This window comes from Oncorhynchus mykiss, chromosome 25 (assembly GCF_013265735.2).
Source record: "Oncorhynchus mykiss isolate Arlee chromosome 25, USDA_OmykA_1.1, whole genome shotgun sequence".
Classification (NCBI taxonomy): Eukaryota; Metazoa; Chordata; class Actinopteri; order Salmoniformes; family Salmonidae; genus Oncorhynchus; species Oncorhynchus mykiss.
Window position 1 is genome coordinate 7,966,283 of NC_048589.1, and position 17,759 is coordinate 7,984,041.

Below are 17,759 nucleotides of genomic sequence, written 5' to 3' on the forward strand. Positions count from 1 at the left end.
CGCCCTTTAAAACAGCTGCAAATGATCAAGATATCAAAGTGTCACCAACAAAAATGTAAACAACAGGCCTATAGCAAATGCAGAACATGGTATACATTTTTCGGTAGTGCTCAAAGCATTCCATTCCATGAGAGCAGCATTTATTTTTCAACTCGAAGCAATGAGCCCAATCAGTCCTCCATGAAAACAAAATCATAAACAACAAGAGTAGGGCTGGCTAATAAGTCCTTCATTTTGGGGTTATGCTCAGGTGTAACAATTTGGCTAATCTATACTTCCATATTTCCAAGTCATATTCTTGAAGATCAAGGGGTATTAACTGAATTGGAATGACTGGAAATCTGACAGACGTTGGTTTTTAATGTAAAGACAATCTAAATTGTATTATCAGTAGTAGAAAGCAATGGGATAGAAGAAGCCTACAAAACCAACCCAAAGTGCAATGCAACATCCATTTATGACCAGCTATGTAAACTAACATGGATTTATCCTGCAGTAGATGTCATTCAATTTGTAATTAATTTGTGTAATGCCTCAAGGGGAAATTAATCTAAATGTAACAAAGGAATCAGATTAAATTTGACTAACGGTTTACAATTAGAAAGTGACCTACCCAACCCTGCCTGCAAATCTTTATGTGCGACCAATAAACTTTGATTTGGATACTTAACAAATGTAACTGGTTTGGAGGAAATGACAACAGCCTAGGGAAGTCGAAAATAAGCCAAAACTTCAAAATAAAACTGAACCATCACTTTAAGGGAATGTAATTGGATCCTGTGCCAGACCCAAGTAAAAAAAAAAAAAAGCCAATAAGGTTGTGTGAAAATGAATTAATTTTTCCCCTAATGACTCTAGGTCCACCACATCGATGCTAATTACTTCCTGGACGAGACATCCATGAAGCCTCAGGAAGACGCCACATTTAGCTTCTCTGGGGGAGGGGGGGTTCGAGGACCCCTCCACTGCGACTTACAGCAATTTTCTCAAAGAGGGGCTGGAGAAAGCTAAGGAATACCTAGCACAGTAAAGGCTGACAGCAGTCAATTTTGTGTTTGTAAATTAGGGTAATTCCTCTGAAGGATAATGATCAAATGAAACGCTAAACGTCTAACTTCTGTGTAGGGATCCGATTCCTTCGGCGCTGGCAACTTTTCAGGTTGTTTCATTAGCATCCAACATGATCAGTATTACAAGAACCTCTTCAAATGACCGTGGCAGCTATACCAGTTGAGCCCTTCTGAAGACATGTTTTTTCTATAACTAAACTCAATAGCTAGACATTCAAGTAGACATACTTCTCATCCGTCAGAAAAGTAGCCAGCTTTTAAAACGTCGCTTTGGTCTTTGATACTATTGACCAATTCATATTTAATTGTTGTGAGTTCAAATTTGTTTTACTCACTTAAAACGGTTTCACACCAAAACAAGCAGACACACCATAATGCATTGTACTAATTTGTGTTTTCTTAATAAGCACTGTTTTGCAATATGTAAAGAACCATAGATTTCTGTAATACTTTGTCAGTCATTGTTGGAGTGGCAGAGCAGGTCAAGTCGTTCCCTCTGGAGTTTTAGCCGTTTGTGAGGGCCTGCCTGAAAGTCCAAAGTTGGCTGGCCTGATGTCATTGCTAAAACTTCTGCAGGCAACACCCATGCTCTGTTCCCGATGTCACCAACAGCTGTCATGGAAACACAAAAAGTTGGATGCTGGCACAATTGTAATGTAATTGCTTTCCTATGAAGCAAAAACATTGTTGATGTAGATCTCACGTTATGGAACAACAGGTTAAACACCTTACCCATGAGATCAGAATTTAAAGTGTGACTACACCAAAGATTATCTAACACAAGCAACAGTTAGTAAGAGCGAGATTAAATGGACTTAGTGATATTCTTCGGGTTCTACCACGTGTACATTGACACTTGAAACAGGTAATATCTTAAAATGTTATTTCTCCATCCTCTAAAAAGGAAAGATTCACCCATTTGGAATGTTATAGCGTATGTGCATCACTGTTCTATCAATTCCTAGGGTCCTTTCATGTGTATCTGAGCTATTCGCTGTTCAAGCAGGCTGTATTTTTTTGCCTGCTTGAAGAGATGCACAAATACGATAAAACATTCAAAATGGTTGAATCTTTCCTTTTAAGCACTGCAATGTAGGCACATGTTAGCATTGCAGAGGTAGTCATCCCCTTGAAATAACCTTAGACTATTTATGCAAACAAAATAAAAATAGATTGAGTCTTGATTGTTATTTTCAGTCCGTAAGCTTGCAATGACCACTGGATGAAATCGACGTTTCTCAAAAAGTATCAGATAAAGACATGTTATAATAATTTTAGCCCCATTTTTCACATTTTGTCTACTTGTTATATTGTGGGAACATAGATCTAACTTCTGATCAGTGACAGCAACTTTCATGTATTGTTTGATTGGTTAACATAAAACATTTCTAAAGATATTTAGGTTAGACCATGTTCCCCCAAGTCCTTTTTTTGTTCACTTTGACTAAATGTGTACACCAGTTCATATAATTTGGTCTATATGCAAAAAGGGGCATAGTGAGCCCCTAGTTCTTCGAATTTCAGTTCCTCCATTTTACAGAAGAGACAGCCACCTTCAGGTTAGCGATTCACAGGCAGCAAAAAGATGTGTTAAAAAAAATGGTGCCAGAATAAGTGCCAATTGTGCTGGGGTGGAAATGCAGGCTTACACATGCAGGTAGGCCTTCAGATGGAGATCCATTGCTAGAAGATGTGAATTCCACCACTGAACTACAGTATCCACAAGGCAGAGTCAGATGACCGTGAGGACCATACCAACCTGCAAAAGAGTGTGTGTGTGTGTGTGTAGGGGGGGGGGGGGGGGGGTGGGACTGCACTTCCAATGCAGTGAGGCTACAACCTCAGCCCCAAACCACCAACATCCCTCCTCCACCTAGTGGTTTGGTCCACATTCAGAGATGGGGTTCAGAATAATCACAGTTCAGTTCGTAGCCCAAAACCACAGAATTAAGTCAAAATAGTGAGGTACAACTCATTGTTCTAGAGTCTTGTTTAAAGCAGTCATTGGACAGCCAGACATCATGAGTGGGTGTTGCTAGGCAAGTTGAAGAGGGCAGGCCTTCACCAGAATGTCCACACCTCCAGCTCTATGACGTGGAAGTCGTCTCTTTCTGAGAGGCAGCAGTTGTTGAAGGTGTAACAGGGGCTACTCCTGCCCAGGTACAGAGTCTCATCCAGCCACAGGCCAAAGTGACCACTGCGGAAGAGAGAAAGAAATGCAGTTCATTGTTTTAGAGTAAAGTAATGTGTTCTCCTAAACATATTGGCACATACTGTAACACAAAGCAATGGACAGTAAGTGTCACGGAAATAGAAACAGCATCAAGAAAACCATAATGTAACACATTTCTATAGCTGGGAGTGGCTCTACCTTCCTCCTCCGATAGCAAAAGAGTCCAGGTCTCCCTTTATGAAGAAGGAGTTCTCTCTTGTCCATCTGAAACACTATGGCAGGTGACAAGGGCAGAGTCCGTCACCAACACAAGAGTACCTTAGGGTCCTATCTGATTAATGCTTTACCTCTCCGACAGCCCTTTCCGCATTGCAGACCAGGTGAATTGCAGATCAATGAACTTGGCCTTTGTAATGCTCTGCATATACAGTACACTATTTATAGCACAGGAGGCTGCTGAGGGGAGGACAGCTCATAATAATGTCTGGAACGGAGCTAATGGAATGGCATCAACATGGAAACTGTGTGCTTGGTACCATTCCCCCTATTCCTCTCCAGCCATTATCACGAGCACATCCTCCCCAATTAAGGTGCCACCGACCTCATGTGATTGATAGCAATGAGTTCCTAACTTCTTAAATGTTGTTTGTGCTTAAAAAGGCAAAACGTGACCTTTCATAATCCAGTCATGCATTAAATTGATCATGTGACGTTGGTAGAGACCTTGACATGAATAGTAATTTGGCTGCTGTGGAAACTCCTGCAATATTACATCAGCAAGATTTGCAACAAACAGTATTGTCTTCACTTAGGTTGACAAAACAATCCTGCAGCAATACCTTAAGACACATTTCGGATTAGAAAATGTGAGAGAGAATTGTTTGGCAATGGTTGTGTATGCATCATAGTGTGTGTGTCTTGTCTGACCTTGAATCGAGGATGCAGCATGAAGAGGAATGTCTCTCCTGTGCCATAGAAGGTCTCGCTCGGCCTCAGTGGGTGAGAGAGAAAGCTCCCAAACACCTGGGGCACAGAAACATACCTATCATTAACAAAAACACAACCCTCTGGTAACCAAACAAGACCGAGCTCATACAATGGAAGTCTTCATAGGTGACCATAAGTCCAATGAACTCTTGTGACTCCTGGCAAATCATATGTTATTCAAACCAACCCCACCATAGTTTCTGGAGCAGTTGTGAGTGTCTGAAGTCAATAGTGCAAATGCCATGAAAAGCAAGTGCTCTATGGTACGCGTTTGTGTTGAATCTCTAAAGCGGATAGATATAAAAAATGTTGAGGGTGGTGCGTGGAACATTGGAGAGTTTGAATATTACATTTAAAATCTGAGAACATAAAAAAGGTCACCTGATTGAGCGAGTCCTTGATGACCATGAGTACAGGCGAGTCGCTGCCGTTCAGCTTCCGGTAGAGGGACTTGAGGCTGGAGCCATGAAGAGAAGTGCTGTAGGCCAGATGCCACATGTGGCCCACTGTCCTGGGAGGCAACTCGGCTGAGAGCTGGAGAGAGGGAAGGATTGAGAAGGAGATAGGGTTGGAGAGCAGGGGCACAAGTGGGCTTCCGAGTGGCGCAGCAGTCTAAGGCACTGCATCTCAGTGCTTGAGGCGTCACTACAGACACCCTGGTTTGAATCCAGGCTGCATCACAACCGGCCGTGATTGGGAGTCCCATAGGGCGGCGCACAATTGGCCCAGCGTCGTCCGGGTTTGGCCGGTGTAGGCCGTCATTGTAAATAAGAATTTGTTCTTGACTGACTTGCCTAGTTAAATAAGAATTTTTAAAAAATGGGAGAATAGACCCTTATTACAAGATTAAGATTAACAAAAATCTCCTCTGTTGAGCTAAAGAAAAAGGGAGAAAACGGTAATAATTGATATCCAATTGTATTACTCTTTTCCTCTGTTGAGCTAATCATCTATCCAACAAGTGAATGAGCCTGGACATGAGACATTTGAAGATCCAACCTGCAGATGCCATAGCTAATGTATTGGTTCAAAGTGCTCACAGCACTGCTCTGCTTAAATCTCTACACAGGAGTTCGCTACCAGCATTCTACCTTATACATAACCCCCTTTGTGAGACATGACCACAGTAGGGGTTGAGTATTTTCAGTACTCTACTCAGCACAAAGGTTCAGTCATGAATGGCTCTGTATGTATGACTGAAGGCCAATGCTGCTTGAGGGAGACCGAGGCAGAAAAGTCACGTTGTCTCTCAGACTCTGGATTGATCTTTAACCCCAGACCAGTCTGGGAATGCTGAACTTGTAATGCATTTGTGGAACTAGAGGCAAGAAGAGGAATGTGTGCAATTTCTTCTATATGTGTGGTGCTGACCAGTGACATGTCATGAGAAGCTTTAATTTAATTTCCCCTTGGGGATTATCTCTTCCTTCCCCTTGGGGAGGTCATTATCTCTTCCTTATCCAATAATGGATGAGAATAATCTTCCATTGTGAATTTGTGCATGTGCGATTAGATCAGACAGAGTTTTGTGAAGCTCCGACATGCATGTCTATGGTTGGGTGCTTACCTCTCTGACAAGCGTTGCGTCCAAGATGCGACTCTGCTCCACGATCTCACACAGTCCCTCTGGATCTTTGTCCATGACCAGAGGTAGTCTCCCGCCACCATCCTCCACTGACACCATCTGCAAGACAAGAGACAACCTAGTTATAAGCCCATTAATCTCGCACTCAAATTTGACACACGTCGCACTCAAACAACAACTCCGGACCCCACTCCACCTAAAACACTGCTCAAACTTCCCCAGGGCAAGATGTGCAAAAGATGCATCGTCACCACTGACGCTCTAGTCAAAGTTAATGGAAATAGCCATTTTTGTGTTCAGCCACTACAGACTTTAAGACTTTCCTCGATGACTTTAATATACAGACTTACCTCCCAGTCCTCCCCAGTCCGTCCGTGGTTCTTGGACACTTCTTCCTCCTCCTCCTCGTTGTCAACCAGTACAAACTCGTCTTTGTCGCCCTCCCCCTCCTCCGACCCTCCCTCCAGTACGCATAGGTCAGGCCTCCAGTGGCTCAGATAGGCGTAGAGCTCGTCTGAGCTACAGACAACAAGACATGAGAGCAAAAATATTTAGTGTTAAAGACCTTTGACTTACTTCTAGTGAGAATTGTAAAATTCTCTATATTCCTCAGCAGGGGAGGCCAATGAAATTGCTGAACAAGACAAGTAAACATTATGTAAATGTTAGACAGTGTCAGTGCGAGGTGCTAATGTTCACAGAATGTAAGTAGAGTGTTAATGCTAAACTAAAACAGTCTTTCTGTGGCTTCAGACTGTTACCTCTCCTGGGAAAAGGCGAACCAGGCATCCCTCCGGGGTAAGGTTTTTGTTGTCCCCAGCTGCAAGCCTGCAGCCACACCCTTCTTCCCAGCGGACCCCTGGAGCCGCAGCCTGACAAACATGAGACACCCAAAAGTCCCTGAAGGTCTAGAGAGGCCTGGAGAAGGAGAGAAGTAGGGGGAGGGGGGGGGGGGGGGAAAGAGCGAGAGAGAGAGAAAAGGGAAGAGGAGAGAGAAAGTGAGGGTGTAGCAAAACAAAGGAAATGAGTGGGAACCATTTATGATACCATCTTCCTACAAACTTATCAAGCAGACTTCAACTGCTGCTTGGGATAAAACAATGACATAAAACTATTGACTTGATTCCTTTCATTACCTGACGTCTGATTCCTCACAGACTGCTCCTTCTCCGTCCCCTCTCTGTCCACCTGCTCCATTCTCACTCGATTTCTCGTCCCTGCTGCCACTTGTCCTCCACAACAAAAGCTGCTCAGCTCAGCCCCGGATGACTGCACAACCAGCTCTTCCAGTGGGCTTCCCTTCCCCTCCAGCTGCTTCTCTGCCTGAGTCATGTCACTGCTACTCTCCTCCTCAGCGAACCCTTGGACCAGGCTGAGAGCCAGGGCAGACCTCAGCTCCGACGTAGCAGCAGAGACCAGCACTGGGACAGTCTCCCTCTTGTGCTGTGGGCTACGGCTGCTTCGCCTCCCACCCTGCTGGAGCGTCTTGTCAGTTTTGGAGAGAGTTTTCTGGGTCTTTTTAGTTCCTTTCCACCTAGTAACAGAAAAACAACCACCCATGTATGTTGCATGTTCTGCAATGTGACCCAGCAAGCACTCCTCGATACCATAGAAATCCATGGACCAATATCATTGGCTATACTCCATTTGCACTGCTAGATATCAGAGAACATACAGAATATTAGAATACACACCCACAGTGATCCAGTCATAGTGCGTATTTGCGATCTACAGATTTGACAGGTCTGCCCAGCATATAGGATTATTTTAGTGACCTCCTCGGTTAAAAGGCCTTTCCAGGCAATGTGAAGACACAGTATGTTGATATGTGAAGAGCTGCACCAAATATGTGTATCTCAATCATGTACATAGTCATTTAATGCTGACCTGTATGTGGAGGTGTTGAAGTGCACGTGGGAAATGTCCGAGTAGAACGAGGCAGAGTCCAGGCTGTCCACTGAGCAGGACAGCAGGTACTCCTCACAGCCGTGCTCCATCACCAATGGGTGGGTCTTACACGGGTCAAAGAAGATCTTATTGGATGTCACTAGCAAGATACCAGAAACCACACCCTGGTGAGAGAGAGAGAGAGAGAGAGAGGTGAGAAAGGTAAGCGGGTGGTGAGAGGGATGAGCAAGAATTGCGAGAGCGAGGTACGTGAGAGTTGAGTGAGAATGGCGCTAGTCTCCACCCACCTTGCGGTCAGTGATGTAGCGGCAGAACAATTTGAGATATGGCATGGCGGCTTGCCCTTCCCTTTGGGAGCACTCGGGTGGGAGGGCCAGTAGGCAGAGCTGTCCGTCAGGCATTGGCACCGCCTCCACATCCTGGGAGAATCAAAACAAGCACGGAGCAAAAACACAACCGTAGCTCAGTAATATGCACTTCTCCGCTTGACTTAGTGTCTAAAGCAGGCATTAGCCACTCGTTAGACAGTGCTTTATATACACAGAGCTGACTTAGCTGGTTTTAAAAGAACCGTTCTCACAGAAATCAATCATTGCCATTAGCCAGTTAGCCAAGTTTTTCCAGTCCTGCATTGGCTCTTGTTCTATTGAACAATTTCAGCCTAATTTAAAAACTGTTAGCCTCTCCTGACAAGAACATTCAATTCTACCATCGGAAAAGCAAGAACACACTCCATTAAAGGCCTGATAGGAGCCAGATCATCATGGTTAAATCATTTTAAAACATTGTCAAATGTAATTCCTCTTCTGTATGATTTGTGGAATAAAGTCATTCACATTATCCTTACCAGTAGTTTGTCATACTCTGCATCTGGTGACGGGGAGTGAGGGCTGGCAGATGGGGCCGGAAAAAGCCCAAGCCCTGGGTTAGTGTCCAACTCTGGCTCCAGCCTGAGGTTGGGGTCAAGGTGCATCACTGCGGGAGATGAGCATTGGCCAGAGCCTTTACTCTTGGGAACGCGGAGATTCTTCAAATGAAAGCACAGGGTAACATCACAACACAGTCGTGCACTGCTGTAAATATAACTGCCGAGCCTAAGACCTCCCACTTCCTCTTTCCATTGTACTGTGAACTTTAAATCTGCTTTACTGTCGTCTTATCTGTAGCCTACTGGAGTGGAGGGGTGGATGCTTGATTTGGTAACCATGCAAATACAGGTAACTGCCAAAATTAAGGAAACAAGTAAATGAGGGATACAAAGTATATTGAAAGCAGGTGCGGTCCCAGAGTTAAGCAATTCACATAATCATGCTTAGGGTCATGTATAAAAATGCAGAGTTGCCCATTATTTTGGCTAACATGACTAGAGGAGATCTGTGACTTTGAAAGAGTGGTCTCAAAGGAGCATAGGGGGAGAGTGTCAGTCACCAGACAACCCAACTGAACACTTATGGAAGATTTGAGCGGCACCTGAGACAGCATTTTCCACCACCATTAACTAAACACCAAATTATGGAATGTCTTGTGGAAAAATTGTGTTACATCCCTCCAATAGTTAGACAATTGTAGAATATATTCAAAGGTGCATTGAAGCTGTTCTGGCAGTTCATGGTTGCCCAATGCCCTATTAAGACATTTCATGTTGGCGTTTTATTTTGCCAGTTACCTGTAGCTTCTCTGAAGGCTATGTGGTGAAGGCTACATAGTCTTTCCCTCACTTTGCATGTCAAATCAGTGGAAGGTACAAGTAAAACATTATACACACACACAAAAGTATGTGGACACCGCTTCAAATGAGTGGATTCGGCTATTTCAGCCACAATTTGCTGACAGGTGTAGAAAATTGAGCACAGTCATGAAATCGCCATAGACAAACCTTGGCAGTAGAATGGCCTTACTGGAGAGCTCAGTGACTTTCAACGTGGCACCGTCATAGGATGCCACCTTTCCCACAAGTACCTGTGCTGTTATTGTGAAGTGGAAATGTCTAGGAGCAACAACGGCTCAGCCGCGAAGTGGTAGGCCACACAAATCACAGAACGGGACCACTGAAGATCATACAAATCAGTTGCAACCTTCACTATGTTCCAAACTGTCTCTGGAAGCAACGTCAGCACAAGAACTGTTCATCCGGAGCTTCCTGAAATGGTGGAGCTGCACACAAGCCTCAGATCAATATGCGCAAAGCCAAGCGTCAGCTGGAGTGGTGTAAAGCTCGACGCCATTGGACTCTGGAGCAGTGGAAACGCGTTCTCTAGAGTGATGAATCACGCTTCAATATCTGGCAGTCCGACAGACAAATCTGGGTTTACCGGATCACAGGAGGATGCTACCTACCCAAATGCATAGTGCCAACTGTAAAGATTGGTGGAGAAGGGATGTTTTTCATAGTTCGGGCTAGGCCCCTTAGTCCCAGTGAAGAGAAATCTTAATGCTAGAGCATACAATGACATTCTAGAATATTCTGTGTTTCTAACTTTGTCGCAACAGTTTGGGGAAGGCCCTTTCCTGTTTCAGCATGACAATGCCCCCATGCACAAAGCGAGGTCCATACAGAAATGCTTTGTTGAGATCAGTGTGGAAGAACTTAACAGAGCCCTGACCTCAATCCCAACGAACACCTTTGGGATAAATTGGAATGCTGACTGCGAGCCAGGCCTAACTCGCCCATCAGTGCCCGACCTCACTACTGCTCGTGGCTGAATGGAAGCAAGTCCCCGCAGCAATGTTCCAACATCTAGTGGAAAGCCTTCCCAGGAGAGTGGAGACTGTTATAGCAGCAAAGGGGGGAACAACTACATATTAATGCCCATGATTTTGGAATGAGATGGTCGACGAGCAAGTGTTCACATACTTTTGGTCATGTATTGTATTATGTCACTACCCTGAAACTTCATACTGGGAAAAACATATGCAGATATAAAAAGATAATGTACATCTTGTCAGTGTCTGCTCAAATGATGAGGTTGATCGTACCCATAGGCCTGTAATTAATGCTTTTCCCCCCTGTGATATTTCAAGGAGTCACATGTTGAGTGAGGAGAAGTTACAGAACATGTCATATATATACAGTATAATGTGTCAATTTAGGCTCTGGAAAATACTGTATGTATGTGTACAGGATGTAGGATCTGATAAAGGGTGGGAACCATGGTGACTCTTACCTGCCGGGAGATGAGGGAGGAAGAGATGGAGAGCTGCCTGTTCAGCTTAGTCTGATCTGCCAGGCTACTGCACTTGGAGGTGACACTGAACACCGTGTCTTCATGGTGAGCCTGTGTGTACGCAGTGCAGAAATCCATTTTAGGTAGTACTCCAATATTTTAAGAAATCAGACCAAATAAATGCAAATCTGTTCCCTTCATTTGAGGCTCCACAGTCCTCTGACAAGCCCAATATCATGTGAACCCACCATCCGCTCCTACACAACACAGGATTTAGCTATTGATAGATGGTCCATTGACCTAAATTACGTTCCCGACCCTTGAGACTCCATGTCTGCGGGCATTATTCACACTCCGCTACTGTATGTGTGTGTGGGTATGAGAGAGTGTGTAGGAACATGCCTAATTGCTTGTATGCTTTTTGTGTGTGTAAAACATTTTTAAACAAGACAGTGATACAGGCCACCAGTTCGGCATTATTTGAATACTGGTTTAGTGAATCAACTTCATACATGGAACTCATTGATATTTTCATAACACAGAAGTTTATGACCAAGTATTAACTGCAAAGAATACAAAGAGTGTAAAATAGACATATGGAGAACTCAGAATGTGTTGCAGAAATCAATATACAAACAAACACGTCACCCCTATCCCCCTACACCAGACTCAAAGCAATATTGGTCCTTGAAAGCATCTTGATATGCTGTAGATCTTTTCAATGTATATTTTCTAAACAGAAAGGCATTGCAAAGGGATTTTCTAGACCGAAAAAAAAAAAAAGTTATTGAATACATGTTTTTGCCTTGATTAAGTTGTTTAGGCTACAGTAAGATTTACAGTAGTTCCACATACAGTTGAAGTCGGAAGTTTACATACACCTTAGCCAAATACATTTAAACTCAGTTTTTCACAATTCCTGACATTTAATCCTGGTAGAAATTCCCTGTCTTAGGTCAGTTAGGATCACCACTTTATTTTAAGAACGTGAAATGTCAGAATAATAGTAGAGAGTGATTTATTTCAGTGTTTATTTCTTTCATCACATTCCCACTGGGTCAGAAGTTTACATGCACTCAATTAGTATTTGGTAACATTGCCTTTAAAATGTTTAACTTCAGTCAAATGTTTTGGGTGGCCTTCCACAAGCTGCCCACAATAAGTTGGATGAATTGTGGCCCATTCCTCCTGACAGAGCTGGTGTAACGGAGTCAGGTTTGTAGGCCTCCTTGCTCACATGCTTTTTCAGTTCTGCCCGCAAATGTTCTATAGGATTGAGGTCAGGGCTTTGTGATGGCCATTCCAATACCTTGACTTTGTTGTCCTTAAGCCATTTTGCCACAACTTTGGAAGTATGCTTGGGGTCGTTGTCCATTTGGACGACCCATTTGTGACTAAGCTTTAACTTCCTGACTGATGTCTTGAGATGATGCTTCAATATACGCACATCATTTTCTTGCCTCATGATCCCATCTATTTTGTGAAGTGCACCAGGCCCTCCTGCAGCAAAGAACCCCCACAACATGATGCTGCCACCCCAGTGATTCACAGTTGGGATGATGGTGTTCTTCAGCTTGCAAGCCTCCCCCTTTTTCCTCCAAACATAACAATGGTCATTATGGCCAAACAGTTCTATTTTTGTTTCATCAGACCAGAGGACATTTCTCCAAAAAGTACGATCTTTGTCCCCATGTGCAGTTCCAAACCATAGTCTGGCTTTTTTATGGCCGCTTTGAAGCAGTAGCTTCTTCCTTGCTGAGCGGCCTTTCAGGTTATGTCGATATAGGACTCGTTTTACTGTGGATATAGATACTTTTGTACGCGTTTCCTCCAGCATCTTCACAAGGTCCTTTGCTGTTGTTCAGGGATTGATTTGCACTTTTCGCACCAAAGTATGCTCATCTCTAGGAGTCAGAACGTGTCTCCTTCCTGAGCGGTATGACGGCTATGTGGTCCCATGGTGTTTATACTTGTGTACTATTGTTTGTACAGATGAACATGGTACCTTCAGGTATTTGAAAATTGCTCCCAAGGATGAACCAGACGTGTGGAGGTCTACATTGTTTTTCCTGAGGTCTTGGCTGATTTATTTTGATTTTCCCATGATGTCAAGCAAAGAAGCACTGAGTTTGAAGGTAGGCCTTGAAATATATCCACAGGTACACCTCCAATTGACTCAAATTATTTAAATTAGCCTATCAGAAGCTTCTAAAGCCATGACATCATTTTCTGTAATTTTCCAAGCTGTTTAAAGGCACAGTCAACTTAGTGTATGTAAACGTCTGACCCACTGGAATTGTGATACAGTGAATCATAAGTGAAATAATCTTTCTGTAAACAATTGTTGGAAAAATTACTTGTGTCATGCACAAAGTAGATGTCCTAACCGACTTGCCAAAACTATAGTTAGTTAACATGAAATGTGTGGAGTGGTTGAAAAACGAGTTTTAAAGACTCCAACCCAAGTGTATGTAAACTTCCAACTGTATCAATTTCCCCTTTACGAAATCTGATAACGTTCAAAAGCTGCAGTAATAGAAGCTTTTTCATCTGTACGTGATATAATTACGAACATTTATTTTCAACACATATCTTGCAATACAAAGTCCTTCCATTATAACTGTTGTAGAGCCTCAGAATATACCTGTGCATACCCATTGACATAAGGAAGATCTGTGACTGATCTGTGACCACTGTTTCACTGAAATACAGCTGGTCTGACCTTTGAACCCTCATTATCCGAATCTATCTATACCATATATTATGCACTGTATTGGTTATCAAATGTGAGGGTGCAGCAGGTCTTAATATCATTGGCATAGGATTAGGTCTACATACATGTACATTTCGGTGTTCCTCAAGGTTCCGTTTTAGGACCACTATTGTTTTCACTATATATATATATATATTTTACCTCTTGGGGATGTTATTCGAAAACATAATGTTAACTTTCACTGCTATGCGGATGACACACAGCTGTACATTTCAATGAAACATGGTGAAGCCCCAAAATTGCCCTTGCTAGAAGCATGTGTTTCAGACATAAGGAAGTGGATGGCTGCAAACTTTCTACTTTTAAACTCGGACAAAACAGAGATGCTTGTTCTAGGTCCCAAGAAACAAAGAGATCTTCTGTTGAATCTGACAATTAATCTTAATGGTTGTACAGTCGTCTCAAATAAAACTGTGAAGGACCTCGGCGTTACTCTGGACCCTGATCTCTCTTTTGAAGAACATATCAAGACTGTTTCAAGGACAGCTTTTTTCCATCTATGTAACATTGCAAAAATCAGAAACTTTCTGTCCAAAAATGCAGAAAAGTTAATCCATGCTTTTGTCACTTCTAGGTTAGACTACTGCAATGCTCTACTTTCCGGCTACCCGGATAAAGCACTAAATAAACTTCAGTTAGTGCTAAATACGGCTGCTAGAATCCTGACTAGAACCAAAAAATGTGATCATATTACTCCAGTGCTAGCCTCTCTACACTGGCTTCCTGTCAAAGCAAGGGCTGATTTCAAGGTTTTACTGCTAACCTACAAAGCATTACATGGGCTTGCTCCTACTTATCTCTCTGATTTGGTCCTGCCGTACATACCTACACGTACACTACGGTCACAAGACGCAGGCCTCTTAATTGTCCCTAGAAGTTCTAAGCAAACAGCTGGAGGCAGGGCTTTCTCCTAAAGAGCTCCATTTTTCTGGAACGGTCTGCCTACCCATGTCAGAGACGCAAACTCGGTCTCAACCTTTAAGTCTTTACTGAAGACTCATCTCTTCAGTGGGTCATATGATTGAGTGTAGTCTGGCCCAGGAGTGTGAAGGTGAACAGAAAGGCTCTGGAGCAACGCACCCCCCTTGCTGTCTCTGCCTGGCCGGTTCCCCTCTTTCCACTGGGATTCTCTGTCTCTAACCCTATTACAGGGGCTGAGTCACTAGCTTTACTGGGGCTCTCTCATGCCGTCCCTGGAGGGGGTGCGTCACCTGAGTGGGTTGATTCACTGATGTGGTCATCCTGTCTTGGGTTGGCGCCCCCCCCTGCCCTTGGGTTGTGCCGTGGCTGAGGTCTTTTGTGGGCTATACTCAGCCTTGTCTCAGGATGGTAAGTTGGTGGTTGAAGATATCCCTCTAGTGGTGTGGGGGCTGTGCTTTGGCAAAGTGGGTGGGGTTATATCCTTCCTGTTTGGCCCTGTCCGGGGGTGTCCTCGGATGGGGCCACAGTGTCTCCTGACCCCTCCTGTCTCAGCCTCCAGTATTTATGCTGCAGTAGTTTATATGTCGGGGGGCTAGGGTCAGTTTGTTATATCTGGAGTACTTCTCCTGTCCTATTCGGTGTCCTGTGTGAATCTAAGTGTGCCTTCTCTAATTCTCTCCTTCTCTCTTTCTTTCTCTCTCTCGGAGGACCTGAGCCCTAGGACCATGCCCCAGGACTACCTGACATGATGACTCCTTGCTGTCCCCAGTCCACCTGACCGTGCTGCTGCTCCAGTTTCAACTGTTCTGCCTTATTATTATTATTATTCGACCATGCTGGTCATTTATGAACATTTGAACATCTTGGCCATGTTCTGTTATAATCTCCACCCGGCACAGCCAGAAGAGGACTGGCCACCCCACATAGCCTGGTTCCTCTCTAGGTTTCTTCCTAGGTTTTGGCCTTTCTAGGTAGTTTTTCCTAGCCACCGTGCTTCTACACCTGAATTGCTTGCTGTTTGGGGTTTTAGGCTGGGTTTCTGTACAGCACTTTGAGATAACATCTGATGTACGAAGGGCTATATAAATACATTTGATTTGATTTGACATAAGATTGTGACTCACCATAGTGTCTACCTTGTCATCTGACAGGTGATCTCTGCCCATGGACTTAGCCATGGTTCCCTCCGTTCCCCATCTAGGCTCTATGAAGGCAAGATGTAAAAACATGATGTTGAGAAGCGATAACTCTTTCCACCAGTACTCAGCTTTCTGCTGCTGACTTACAACTTGTTTGTGGTACTGTATATAGTTTAATTCATGCAAAACAACCCCCCACTCTCTCTGGCCATGTGTGTGGGCTCCTTTGTGTATCTCTCCTGGGGTACATGCAAGAAATTACATACATTTCAGAGGTTAATTAAGGTACTGAGGTTTCTCTTTGAGAGCCTCAGGTGTGCAACAAGGCAGCACTGTTGGCCTTGACACACCGACATAGAAATGTCAGATCTCTGGCTCAATGGCATGTGTCAGCAAACTAGATCAAATTGAAAGCTCGCGGGAGGAGTGATCATGTTGATCCAATAAGTCCTTCTATAAAAATGTCAACATTAACAGGGGCAGATCTGTGGTTCTGTGTACAGTGCTTTCAGAAAGTAGTCATACCCCTTGACTTACTCTACATTTTGTTGTGTTGGAGCCAACAGGTCATTTTTCTGTCAGAAGTTCAAGCCTTCCTTGCTGCAGTGTTGCAATTCCTCAAAAGTTAAATAACGCTACATCTAGAGAGGAATTATCCTTAACAACCTTCCTTTGTGTGTGTTCTGTCAGGCTCTAGAATGGTTTGCTACGAAAATACCCAACACATTTATAAATGCCATATGAATAATTGGCTATGGATCTACTGCAGCTACCAAGCCCCTGCTAAAGCAAACAAACCAGCGATATCGCTATAATCTTGTTGAGAGATACCTCACCTTGGAGGTAATACTGTCGCAGTCGGGGGTTCCGGATGTGGGGGACGTGGTCAAGGGGACGCCCCACGGCACGGTGGCCCTGACCGTTGGCCCTGGCCTCCTTGGTTGAGTCGGTCTGAGGCCCTGTCTCCAAGGGTCTGGAAATGAACCTGGGGGACTGGGTGTCCCCAACAGGGAGCTTGGACCCCAGTCTGGAGGGGAGAAAGAACAAAGGGATGCTGGTGGTAGGGAAAACTACTGGGATGTTTATTAGTTCACCATTTATTATGGTCATTAAAGCCTTCTGACCCCATCTACAGTATATGAGCACGTAAGGGTAAAAACAGTTGATAACCCATCCGAGGCAATCAGCTATGATTCTTTATAATTTTGTCTTGACATTTAAAAATAGACTGCTCTATATTGGCGATCACATTTGTGATTCATAGGATAGTGGGTGTTAGGGATATGGGTTGTTACTGTTTCTGGCAAGCACCTGCACTCCTCTTGCCCACGTAATGCCCATGACTGTTTGTGTTCCTTTATTCAAACAATAAGTAAATTCAAAAGAGTGACTATAACAAAGAAGGTGTTGAAGTTCTACTTTGAGCTGCTGTGCTCCATTCATCGCAACATGTAGGGAGAGCAACACAACATGTAGGGGGAGCAACCCAAAAAAGGATAGGACGCATTCTGGGATTAACTAAACGCGTCACAATTCTAAGCAGTGCTTTTCCTCATTTTTTGCCAATAATCAGTTAATCACAGGCCTGACCTGGTCTTGACGTTGCCAAAGTAGCTGGACCTGTTTTTGTCCCTCTGTTGTATTTTGTGTTCCATGGCTCCAAGGGTTTGCAAGAAGGCCTTCTCAGGGGCCTAGCTAAGAATTCTGGGATATTGATAACAGCGATGGTCTGGTGAGTTGAGGGGCTCAGCTGGCATCCGTCCTCCTATGTTGGGTCCCCATGCTTATTAGGCACCCGTAATCATACCTACAGGAGAGTGTAAGTTAGTGCACATATAAAAAAGAATGAGAGAGTGAGACAGTGCATATACTCCAAGTAATGTAGTCAGGTCTTTCAGGAGAATCAATGATGCAATCTGAGCATTTTAGCAGGCATATAACCTTGCGCTGGAAAAATTGTCAGAAAAAAGGTTAAGAAATAAAAAAGAGTGGATTCGGCTATTTCAGCCACACCATTGCTGACAGGTGTATAAAAATCA

The 17,759-nt window shown here is 43.8% G+C and overlaps 1 protein-coding gene and 1 long non-coding RNA gene across 6 annotated transcripts in view; one reads left to right on the forward strand and one right to left on the reverse strand.

Moving 5' to 3' along the window:
* Nucleotides 1-15,345, forward strand: part of LOC110505293 — a 34,173-nt gene extending 18,828 nt beyond the window's left edge. The window contains exon 6 of the long non-coding RNA XR_005039578.1: nucleotides 15,289-15,345. This is a non-coding gene — a long non-coding RNA (uncharacterized LOC110505293). The remainder of the gene's footprint in view (nucleotides 1-15,288) is intronic.
* Nucleotides 1-17,759, reverse strand: part of LOC110505294 (nuclear receptor coactivator 7) — a 25,561-nt gene continuing 7,802 nt past the window's right edge. For 3 of the 5 annotated variants that reach the window (XM_036962943.1, XM_036962942.1, XM_036962941.1), the window contains exons 2-16: nucleotides 17,311-17,527; nucleotides 16,557-16,747; nucleotides 15,706-15,785; nucleotides 10,888-10,998; nucleotides 8,571-8,750; nucleotides 8,011-8,142; nucleotides 7,703-7,887; nucleotides 6,952-7,349; nucleotides 6,577-6,733; nucleotides 6,166-6,334; nucleotides 5,798-5,914; nucleotides 4,612-4,764; nucleotides 4,171-4,266; nucleotides 3,442-3,515; nucleotides 1-3,267 (exon numbers count right to left, since the gene is read on the reverse strand). In XM_036962943.1, the coding sequence (XP_036818838.1) occupies nucleotides 3,132-3,267; nucleotides 3,442-3,515; nucleotides 4,171-4,266; nucleotides 4,612-4,764; nucleotides 5,798-5,914; nucleotides 6,166-6,334; nucleotides 6,577-6,733; nucleotides 6,952-7,349; nucleotides 7,703-7,887; nucleotides 8,011-8,142; nucleotides 8,571-8,750; nucleotides 10,888-10,998; nucleotides 15,706-15,785; nucleotides 16,557-16,747; nucleotides 17,311-17,375 (2,244 nt within the window). In that variant the 5' untranslated portion in view covers nucleotides 17,376-17,527 and the 3' untranslated portion in view covers nucleotides 1-3,131. Of the gene's footprint in view, nucleotides 3,268-3,441; nucleotides 3,516-4,170; nucleotides 4,267-4,611; nucleotides 4,765-5,797; nucleotides 5,915-6,165; nucleotides 6,335-6,576; nucleotides 6,734-6,951; nucleotides 7,350-7,702; nucleotides 7,888-8,010; nucleotides 8,143-8,570; nucleotides 8,751-10,887; nucleotides 10,999-15,705; nucleotides 15,786-16,556; nucleotides 17,229-17,310; nucleotides 17,528-17,759 lie in introns of those variants that run through there. The other 2 variants (XM_036962940.1, XM_036962944.1) reach the window with 2 other exon arrangements.